This window comes from Pteropus vampyrus, unplaced genomic scaffold (genome assembly GCF_000151845.1).
Source record: "Pteropus vampyrus isolate Shadow unplaced genomic scaffold, Pvam_2.0 Scaffold2, whole genome shotgun sequence".
Taxonomy (NCBI): domain Eukaryota; kingdom Metazoa; phylum Chordata; class Mammalia; order Chiroptera; family Pteropodidae; genus Pteropus; species Pteropus vampyrus.
In genome coordinates, this window is record NW_011888783.1 from 28,857,088 (window position 1) to 28,869,093 (window position 12,006).

Genomic DNA, 12,006 nt, shown 5'->3' on the forward strand with positions numbered 1-12,006 from the left:
TCCAGCTAGCATTACTATTCACATTGACATAACCCTTCCCAATCTAGGCAGACAAATTATCCTAATAATTATCCCAAATTATCCCTAGATTTTTTAAAGAATTAAACCAGGTTATTAAATGTATTCTCTTTCAGAAAAATTGAAATGGTGAAGGGCACAACTCTCATGTTTCCTGTAAATTCATATGGCCCTCTAGAAGGCATAAGTCATCTTGCAGATCTGTGTCCAGTTGTATTTTATGTGGTGTTCCTTAGTACTGGAAAGAATCAAAATATTTTTGTTCAAATTTTTTCCTGGAATCCTTATAAGAGAAGTATTGGTAAGGCCTCTGAGATGAGCTCTCCCAAGTTGTCTTTTGAAAGCAACAATTTATACCCAATATGACCTGTTTATTATTGGCAAAGGAAAATTTTTAATCCATTGACTGATACATGTTACAAATGCAGTTATGCAGTGTGGATAAGTTCATCAAACAATAGTATCAACTAGAAATTTATTTTAACATAATTAGACTATGCACCATTTTAAAAATGAATTCAGTTGGATCTATGAAGTTTAAGAAAAAAATCTAGTATTTCTTTAACAGATGCTCCTTATTATGGCTAACCTTTTGCATAAACGGTTTGCATTTATATGAGATTTGTAAGAATGTATTCTCACTGTTAAGTAATTTAATTTCTTTGATAAATGAAAAGGGAATTGAAGCTATTCAGGTGGCTTATAGGAACTAGAAAACCTTAATTAAAACTTTCCTCACAGCCTCATCCTGTCTCCCCCAACAATCTCTTAAGTATTTAGGAATAGAAGAAGAAGGTTACATACAGAGAAGAAAAAGAGCCGTAAACCAAGTAATCCATTGTCCTCGTTGTTGAAACCTTTAATGATAGAGGGAAAGTAATGGATTTTCTTGGTTTCATCTCTACAATAGAAGAACCAATTTTCTAATTCCAAATGATGTTTGGTTTTTTTTTTAATTAAAAAGTAGTTGATGTACAGTGTAAGTATCAGACACACAACATATAGTGATTCAGCATTTACATACTTTACTATGCGTTCACCACAATATGTCTAGTAACCATCTGTCACAGTACAACGTTATTATTATATTTACTACATTCTCTGTACTGCACATTACTACGTCCCTGTGACTTATAAAATGAAAGTTTGTACCTCTTATTCTATTTTACCTTTTTCACTCACCCACCAACCTCCCTCTGGCAACCATCAGAGTGCTCTCTGTATCTATGAAGCTGTTAACTGTTTTGATTGTTAATTTGTTTTGTTTTTTAGATTCCACATGTAAGTAGATTACACAGTATTGTCTTTCTCTGTCTGGCTTATTTCACTTAGTGTAATACCCTTTAGGTCTATCCATGTTGTTGCAAATGGCAAGATTTTATTCTTTTTATTGCTGAAAAATATTCCATTGTAGACATATACCATTCATCTATCCATTCATCTGTCAGTGGACCCTCAGATTGCTTTCATATCTTGAATATTGTAAATAATGCTGCAGTGAACAGAGAAGTGCATATATCATTTTGAATTCATTTCTTCAGATCATTGCCAAAAAATGGAATTGCTGGGTCATATGTTAATTCTATTTTTAAGTTTTTAAGGAAACTCCATACCATTTCTATTTCCAAAAGGGAAGTTATTCAGGTGGCTGCACCAATTTACAATCACCAACAGTGCACGAGAGTTCCTTTTTCTCCACATCCTCATCAACACTTGTTTGTTGATTTATTGATGATAGCCATTCTGACAGGTGTGAGAGGATATCTCATTGTGGGCTTAATTTGCATTTCCATGATGATTAGTGATGCTGAGCATCTTTTTATATGTCTGTTGGCCATCTGTATGTCCTCTTTGGAGAAATGTCTATTCAGGTCCTCTGCCAATTTTTTAATCGGATCGGTTTTGTTTTGTTTTGGGGTTTTTGTGTGTGTGTGTGTGTGCTTAGTTGTATGAGTTCTTTATAAATTTTGTATATTAACCCCTTATTGCATGTATCCCTGGCAAATATTTTTTTCCATTCAGCAGATTGTCTTTTCATTTTGTTGGTTTTCTTCGCTGTGTAAAATAGTCCCATTTGTTTACTTTTTCTTTTTGTTTCCTTTGCCCAGGGAGATTTATCCAAAAAGAAAAAAAAAATTACTGAGAGTGATGTTAAAGACTTGGCTTCCTGTTTTCTTCTAGGAGATTTATGGTTTCAGATCTTATAGTTAAGTCTTTAGTCCATTTAGAGTTTATTCTAGTATACGATGTAAGAAAGTGACCTAGTTTCACATTTTTGCATGTCTCTTTTTAGGTTTTCCAACACCATCTATTGAAGAGACTGTCTTTACCCCATTATATATTCTTGCCTCTTTTGTCATAGATTAATTAACCACCTAGGCGTGGGTTTATTTCTAGGCTCTCAATTTTGTTCCATTGATCTATATTTCTGTTTTTATGCCAGTAGTATACTGTTTTGATGACTATAGCCTTGTAGTATAGTTTCATATCAGATAGTATGGTAACTCCAACTTTGTTCTTTCTCATAATTGCTTTGGCTATACAGGATCTTTTGTGGTTCCATATAAATTTTAGGGTTATTTGTTCTAGTTCTGTGAACAATGCCATTGGAATTCTGATAGGGATTGTGTTGAATCTGCAGATTGCTTTGGGTAATATGGACATTTTAAAGATGTTAATTATTCCTATCCATGAGCAAGGTATATATCCTTTCATTTACTTAAATCTTCAATTTCTTTTTTCAGTATCTTACAGTTTTCTGAATTCAGGTCTTTTACCTCATTGGTTAAATTTATTTCTAGCTATTTTATTCTTTTTGATGCCATTGTAAATATTAAGTTTTACCTCTTATTTTCCAATTTAGAAACCCCTCCCCCACTTTTTTGTCCTATTGCTATGGCTAGGACTTCCAATACTATGTTAAAGAAAAGTGATAAGGGTGGGCATCCTTTTCTTGTTCCTGATCTTAGAGGGAAGGTTTTTAGCTTTTTACCATCGAGCGTGATGTTATGGGTTTGTCATATATAGGCTTTATTATGTGGAGGTATATTTCATTTATCCCTATTTTGCTGAAGTAGGCTTGTATTACTACGAAGTAATTTTCCTCTTGAATTCCTTTTGCTGTATCCCATAGATTTTGGAGAGTTGTGTTTCTATTCGTTTCAAGATATTTTTGATTTCCTCTTTAATTTCTTGTTTGACCCACGTCTTGATTGTTTAGTAGTTTGTTGTTTAGTCTCTACATGTTTGTGTTGAATTCCTTTTGCTGTATCCCATAGATTTTGGAGAGTTGTGTTTCTATTTGTTTCAAGATATTTTTGATTTCCTCTTTAATTTCTTGTTTGACCCACGTCTTGATTGTTTAGTAGTTTGTTGTTTAGTCTCTACATGTTTGTGTTTTTTCCAATTTTTTTTTCTTGTAATTGATTTTTAGTTTTATATCATTTTGGTTGGAATGGAAAAGACACTTGATATGATCTCAATTTTCTTGAATTTATTGAGGCAAATTACTTTGTTTCGTTAGGGTTTTTTTTGTTTGTTTGTTTCTTTAATTGGAATATATTCCATTGTCTTCTCATTTTGTTTGACTTCGTGTTTGTTTCAATGAATTAGACAAAACAGCTGTCTCTCCTGATCTTGAAAGAGTGGCCTTGGGTAGGAGAGACATCTGTGTAGACTGCATGTATCAGGCATCTTTTTCAGGCCAGATGGAGCTGAAGAGGGCATGTGAGGCACCTGGGGTGCCCTGGGGAGATGGCTGGGGCTGCAGTGGGGTCTGGGTGCATCCTGGTTGTGGCTGTAGCCAGCTAGAGCACTTGGACTGAGCTCACACCTGTGCTATTGAGATGGAGAGAGAATATAAACAATACCACTTGCTCACTTACACCTCCGATTCTGGAGAGTTTCTGCAGATCCTGAATAGTTTGGCAGGCACCTTAGAGTTACTAAATGGATTGTTTTACATGTAGTCCAGGCACCCTTTAAGTCATTGTATCATCACTGTGTCCCAGAACAGGTGAGTCTGCTCATGTGGCCCCTCAGTGACATCTCACTGCAGGTCACCTTGTCTGGGTATGGTTCTCATGGTCACCACGTGTCCATCTCTCCTACCCTTCTCTTTGTGGTTCCTCTCTTGTTTGTTGCGCAGAAGCTGTTTAGTCAGCCCTCAGTTGTTCTTCAGGAGGTATTGCTCTCTGTGTGGATGTGTATTTGGTGTGTACGTGGAGGTGAGTTTGGGGTCTTCGTATGCCACCATCTTGGACTCCCTCCCCCAAATGAGGAAGCTTAAATTTTTTCTATTTGTAGAATTACTCTTCTTTGTGCAAAGATATAGATGTAATTTTGCTAGGGGGGAAAAAGATTTCTAAGACATTGGAACCATGTAGGAGCAGAAGCTGAAATTAGTCACTTTCATATTTGGGAGTAAGGGAAGAGTTCATACTTTTCAACCATTCTTGTTTTTCCCAAATGATTATCTTTTTCTACATTTCATGCTTCAATTTGAGAGTAAATAATTGAACCATCAAACACAACTCTATTTGGCAGTTAGCAGATACTCAGTCCACATAGAGTGAATGAATGACCAAATTAATAATTTGTATTGCATTATTTGCATTTTCCTAATGGGAAGAACTATTTTATAGAAATGATTTTTTTCCCCCCAATCATAACAAAAAGTAGTATTTTGATTATGGTCTTGGATTATTTTTTTTGCCTCTAGCCCTAGTTTGTGGACATAATTTTTATTTCTATTTATGGTCTGACACCACTAGATTTATGGCAAAAGATGTCTTTTTTGATCACCAAAGGAATTTTTGTCTTGGATCTTTATGACCTGTTGGGAATTATGGAGCTGTTTATATATACTTTTAGAGCATTTTGTTAATAATTATAATTATATGAGTAGTCATATTTTCTTCTAACAATTATTCTTCCTTCAGTTCTCTGCAGGGCTTCTCTTTTTAGCTTTGTTCTCCACTTATTTTAAGACCTACCTGTAGCTTTCAGAATTACCTTGAAGTGTGAGGAATGTGATCCATACTTTTTCCTGTGACATTATAACCAGACATCAATGAAACCCCAAGGGAACCTCTGTTCTTGCTAACTCAACATAATTCTTGTCCTGTGTTACAGGTATTGTGGAAGATTACAAGCCACCATTCTATGATGTGGTTCCCAATGACCCAAGTTTTGAAGATATGAGGAAGGTGGTATGTGTGGATCAACAGAGACCAAACATACCCAACAGATGGTTCTCAGACCCGGTAAGAGTGCCACTTTCTTAGTTTTAGAGCTGTCCTCAGCTGTTTGCTTGTTCTTGAGTTTCAGCTGATATAGTTCTTGAATGATCGGCCTCATCTATCTGTCTATTGCTTTCTTTCCCTATTTTATGTAGAAAGTCCTTAGATCTAGTTAAGTAGGTTCAGAAAATTGTCTTTCTTGAAAGAGCCCTATCTGATAGATCTTGTTAATGAATGACAGTATTTATAAGAATTTGTACTATTGATTAGCTACAGAAATTGGGAGTCTCATTACTATACCATTGGCCCTAGGACTGCAGTTTTGCATGTAAATTTAAAGACTGAATGATGCTTTTAACCTCTTTTCCATCTCTGCACATCTGAAATTGCTGAAGAAGTCTTCATTTCCAATCTTTAGTAGTAGCAAATCTAAGATATTGACAAATGACCCTTCCTGCAAATTTTAGTATTAACTCTGAGTTTCTTTATCAGTGGGCAAGGCCTTGATTATTTGTTGAAAAAATATGGCAATAACATCACTGTTCTGGGAAATGGCCGATTCAACATCTGCCCAATTTCTCAGGCCTCCAAAAACCACTTTTTCACTCTGGTGTTCCTTTTCTCCTCAGACATTAACCTCTCTGGCCAAGCTGATGAAAGAATGCTGGTATCAAAATCCGTCCGCAAGACTCACAGCTCTACGTATCAAAAAGACTTTGACCAAAATTGATAATTCCCTAGACAAATTGAAAACTGACTGTTGACGTTTTCATGGTGTCAAGAAGGAAGATTTGACGTTGTTGTCACTGTCCAGCTGGGACCTAATGCTGGCCTGACTGGTTGTCAGAACAGAATTCGCCTGTCTCCCTCCCCAACTGGCTGCTTGACAAGGCAGACATCTTACCCAGCCACGTGTTGGGGAGACACCAAAACCACCCTAACCTCGCTCAATGACTGTGAACTGGGCATTTCACAACTGTTCACACTGCAGAGACTAATGTTGGACAGACACTGTTGCAAAGGTAGGGAACTGGAGGAACACAGAGAAATCCTAAGAGAGATCTGGGCATTAAGACAGTGGCTTTGCATATCTTTCACAGGTCTCCTAGACACTCCCCACGGGAAACTCAAGGAGGTGGTGAATTTTTAATCAGCAATATTGCCTGTGCTTCTCTTCTTTATTGCACTAGGAATTCTTTGCATTCCTTACTTGCACTGTTACTCTTAATTTTAAAGATCCATCTTGCCAAAACATTGGCTGCATACTCCACTGGTCTGTCTTTGGATAATAGGAATTCAATTTGGCAAAACAAAATGTAATGTCAGACTTTGCTGCATTTTACACATGTGCTGATGTTTACAATGATGCTGAACATTAGGAATTGTTTATACACAACTTTGCAAATTATTTATTACTTGTGCACTTAGCAGTTTTTACAAAACTGCTTTGTGCATGTGTTAAAGCTTATTTTTATGTGGTCTTATGATTTTATTACCGAAATGTTTTTAACACTATACTCTGAAATGGACATTTTCTTTTATTATCAGTTAAATTCACGTTTTAAGTGCTTCACATTTGTATGTGTGTAGACTGTAACATTTTTTCAGTTCATATGCAGAACGTATTTAGCCATTACCCATGTGACACCACTGAATATATTACTGATTTAGAAGCAAAGATTTCAGTAGAATTTTAGTCCTGAACGCTATGGGGAAAATGCATTTTCTTCGGAATTATCCATTATGTGCATTTAAACTCTGCCAGAAAAAAAATAACTATTTTGTTTTAATCTACTTTTTGTATTTAGTAGTTATTTGTATAAATTAAATAAAATGTTTTCAAGTCAAAAAGTGAATTATTTTCAGTGGATAAAAAAATCTACATGATATAAAGCATTTTCTTATGGTAACAATAGAAACACAAAATAATTGTAAATCAAAGTAAATCAAATTTGCTTTTGAAGTCTAGTAATGAAACTTGAGGTTTCTATGAGGACGTCTTCCAACCTGAATTTGGTATCAGAAAATTTGAATTTTGCTTGTTTCATTTTTTGGCTGTGCTTTTGTTTTTTTCTTGGTCAGTTTTCCCAACTTCGAAGTAAGGTAACAGACCTGACTCACCTGCCTTCCTCACAAGATGGTTGTGAGTATAAATGAGAGGAAGGATGTCAAAGCATTTTGTTTATTATGTGGCATGTGCGACTGAAAAGCAGTCTTATGCATCTCACCTTGCTGCTTGAGGAGAGTCAATTGTCGGCTTTTTTTACTTTTGCTTTTGGCATTGAAAAGGTAGAGTTTAGAGTATCCCAAAAAGAAGAGATGTGAAGATTCTGGAATGTTCACATTCCACCAGAGGTAAGTTAATAATACCCTTACTTAGAGGTCATGTATTAAAGTCACATTTAACTTCTTTTTAGAAATTATGGTAAAATACACATAAAATTTACCATCATCTTAACCATTTAAGTTTGATGGTATTAAGTACACTTACATAGTTCTGCTGCCATCTCCCCCATCTAGCCCCAGAACTCTCAAAACTAAAACTGTACCTATTAAACAACAGCTGCCTGGCTCTGAAGCTCAGGGGTTAGAGTGCTGGCCTCGTAAACAATAGCTACCTGTTCCTCACTTCTCCCAGTCTCTGGCAACCATCATTCTACTTTCTGTCTCTCTGAGGTTAACTACTCTAAGTACCTTGTATGAGTGGACTCATACAGTGTTTGTCCTTCTGTGAGACTGGCTTTTTTCTCTTAGCATAATGTCCTCAAGGTTCATTCTTATTGTAGCCTATATCAGAATTTACTTCTTTTTTATGGCTGATAATATTCCATTGCATGTATACACAACAGTTTGTTTATCCATTCATCTGTTGATGGACCCTTGGGTTTCTTTTACATTTTTGGCTATTGTGAACAATGTTGCCATGAACATGGGTGTATAAATATCTCTTCGAGTCCTTACTGTCAAATTCTTTTGGCTATATACCCAAAAGTGGGATGGAGTCACATTTAACTTTCCTTGAAGTATTATATACTATAAAAGTATACAGCTTGATGTATTTTTTATCAATTTTTATAAATTGGTTACACCCATGGATATAGTATCCAGATGAAGAAGCAGAAGATTGACTTCTCTAGAGTGATGTCAGCCTCATGGCAGCATGAGTCACTCCTTTTTTTCCTCTCCCTTTTGATTTACAACTTTGGACATATAGAATAAAAGTGCCCCTGCACATTACATCAGGACCCCCGGTGATTTTTACTCACCTGTGCATCCAAAAGTAAGTGGATAAGACCTCAGAGGGGGCTATAGATCCAAAAGATTTGGTGATCTTACCCAAGCCCACGCCATGACTGGGAAAAGGGGAACCCAAAGAGTACCAAACTGGGTGGACACTCATGGGAGACAGAGATTTTGTAGAGGTCCAGCCAACCTGACAGGAGATTCTGGCATGTCAGTGGACTGGGATAGAGATGAGTTTGGAGGCAGAGGAGTTGGGGGGAGGTGGGAGTGGGGGGCTCACTGAGGCGCCCCCATCCCCAAAGAAACATTGCAAAGCACTGGACTTTTCTTGGTGGCAACAGCTACTTTTCTGCCAGAGGAGGGAGGTGGAAGAGGTGGAAAGTGAAAGTGGAGAGTGATGGTCTGCTTGGCTGTATGAGTTGCAGCTGGAGGGATATGTTTTTCTCTAGCGACACTTAAATTACTGAGGAGGAGTCTCTGAGGGGGTCGAGAGTGAAGGGAAATTTGAGATTTCAGCAAGAGGTCCACTCATGGACTTCTGTACGTGCCCAACTCAGGGATCCTATTGGGCCATGGGTACCCCCAAAGCCTCAGGCACCAAGTCCACATCTCCCAATATGCTGCTGCCATCTCTTTGTGCACTCCCATGAGAGCCAGTGATGGTAGAGAAACTAAAAATGTGAGCTATAGTACCACCTTCTGGAATACAAAAAAAAAAAAGTTTTTAATTGCCAGCCTGTTGAACAGTAAAAGCCAAAGTAAACAAATTCCTTCACTAAGGAAAGTGCTACTTCAAATGTGACAGTAGAGGTACATATCTTCTAACATGAAAAATATCAAAGCATGACTTTCGGTCAAGATGGCAAAGTAGGTAAATGCTGTGCTTCCCTCCTCCCACAACCACTTCAAAATTACAACTAAATTATAGAACAACCATCATTGAGAACCACCTGAAGACTAGCTGAACAGAAGTCCTATAACTAAGGAAATCAAGATGCCACTTGAGACTGGTAGGAGAGGTGTAGATGCAGAACATGTAGGTCCCGAACCCACAGTATGGTGACTAACAGTCGGGAGGGATATCTCTGTTGTGGAGGTCTCCTCTGAGGAGGGGCTTCTGCCCCACACGGGGTTCCCCAGCCTGGGACACCAGTGCCAGGTCCTCATAACATTTAGATATGAAAACCAGTGGAGAGTGCATCTGAGTGAGACAGAGGGCTACTGGAGACCTAGAGATCTTTTTGAGTGGCCCATGCATGGACTCATTTGCTCACCAACAAACTGAGCTCTAGCAGAGGGGCAACAGCTCAAAAAGTGCCAGGGACATATAGCATCAAACTAAGTTGACTAGCTTCTGGACAAAGAACTGCAGGGGTCAGGGAGCTCTCTGGGATAGAAGTGCTGGCAGGTTCCATTGTCCCTTCGTTGAGAGCTCCTCCCACCCAGCCTTCAAGGTGAGATGAGTGCCAAATTTGAGCTCTCCATTAACATGTCTGCTAACACCTTTCACCCCACCTTGATGATTCCCTGAGACCTCATACCACCCAACTTAGGTGCATGGCTCAAACCTCTTCCACCAGGTGCTCCACACAAGTCGCTTGCCTTGGCTTATGCTGGGGACTTTCCAAAAATATCTCAAAGGTCCACAAACCTCAAACAAGCAGCAACTGGCCTCAGTATTTCCTGTACCTCTAAGTGGTGAAAGCCCAGCACAAGTGGAAGCTGGCCTCAGCTCATGTAGTGGTACCCACCAAAAGGTCCCGAGCTCAACATTAGTGGCAGCCAGCCTCGGTTTGCAGCATAGCCTCTCTTAAGTGCCTCTAAGCCCAGCACAGTGGCAACCAACTGCAAATCACTTTGTAACTTCTACCAGGTGGCCCCCAAATAGGAAAAAGTGGTGGCTGACACTGACTTTCACTAGAACCCTTCCCAAGAGGCTATAGAACCAACACACCTGCTGGCCAGCTTCAGACCATACCATAGCACCACCCAACCACCTCCACAAATGACACACCCAAAGGGCAGAGTGGACTGGCACCAGAGCCCTGCTAAAACAACCCTTACTCTGTTGGGTTAATCCCCACACAACAACTCATTTGCTGTAGTCACAGCCAGTCATCCTGAGGGGCAGTCCTACCCACTGATGTGCCAACAGCAATCAAGGCTCAACTACAGCAGGAGGGCACACACTACTCACACAAGGGATACCCCTAGAACACCTGGTTCAGGTGTCGAGGGAGACTGCACCACTGAGTCCCACAGTACACCTGCTACATCAGGCCACTCTGCCAAGACTAGGAGACAGCAGATTTATCTAATACATGAAAATAACACACAGGGATTCAGCCAAAATGAGGCTCCAAATGAAAGAACAACAATGCTCCAGAAAAGGAAGTAAACAAAATGGAAAAAAGCAATCTACCAGAGACCTGAAGCTAGTTCAAAACCCTGATTATAAGAATGCTTATTCAACTAGAGGGAACAATAGTGAGAGGAACTCAATGAAAATTTAACAAAGAAAAAAATCAGAAGTGAAGAACAATAGCAGAAATGAATACATATAATAGGGAAGCAACAGCAGGTTAGATGAAGCAAACGATCAAATCAGCTATTTGAAAGACAAAAAATAGCAAAAACCACCCAATCAGAACAGCAAAAAGAAAAAAAAAGAAATTTTAAAAACTGAAGATAATTTAAAAGACCTCTGAGACAACATCAAGCATAACAACATGTGCATCATAGGGATCCTGAAAGAAGAGAGAGCAAGGGATTGAAAACCTATTTGAAGAAATAATGACTGAAAAATTTTCTAACCTAGTGAAGGAAATATACATATAAGTCCAGGAATTGCAGAGTGCCAAACAAGATGAACCCAAAGAGGCCACACATAATTAAAACTCCAAAAGTTAGAGACAATGAGAGAATCTTAAAAGTAGCAAGAGAAAAGCAGTATTTACATCACAAGGCAGCTTCCTGAAGACTACCAACTGATTCCTCAACAGGCAAGAAAGGATTGGCCATGAAATATTCAAAGTGATGAAAAGACCTACTACCAAGATTACCCAGCAAGACTATCATTTAGAATTGAAGGAGAGATAAAAAGTTTCTGAGACAAGAAAAAGCTATAAAGGAGTTCATCACTACTTAACCAGTATTACAAGAAATGTTAAAGGGACTTCTTAAAGTAGAAAATAAAAGATCAGAAATATGAATAAGAAAATATAGGAAAGAAAAAATCTCACTGACAAAGGTAAACAGTAAAAACAGTTGGTCGACCAACGGTAAACCTAGTACAAAGATTAAAAGGGAAGAATAGGAACATCATGTATAATAACAATAAATTCATGAATACATGCAAAGACACACAAAATAAGTAAAAACTGTCAAACACACATGGAACGGGTGAGTGAAAATAGTGATTTTAGAATGTTTTTGATCTTAAGCAACCATTGACTTAAAATAGACTGCCATAAACTTAGCTCAGTACATATGAAGCATACAGTAA

General features: G+C 38.1%; 1 protein-coding gene across 8 annotated transcripts in view; it reads left to right on the forward strand.

Moving 5' to 3' along the window:
- ACVR1 (activin A receptor type 1) overlaps nt 1-6,384 on the forward strand; it is a 122,205-nt gene extending 115,821 nt beyond the window's left edge. For all 8 annotated transcript variants that reach the window (XM_011359063.1, XM_023530026.1, XM_011359091.1 and 5 more), the window contains 2 exons: nt 5,152-5,282; nt 5,888-6,384. In XM_011359063.1, coding sequence (XP_011357365.1) covers nt 5,152-5,282; nt 5,888-6,022 — 266 coding nt within the window. In that variant the 3' untranslated portion in view covers nt 6,023-6,384. The remainder of the gene's footprint in view (nt 1-5,151; nt 5,283-5,887) is intronic.
- Nucleotides 6,385-12,006: the final 5,622 nt, after the last annotated feature.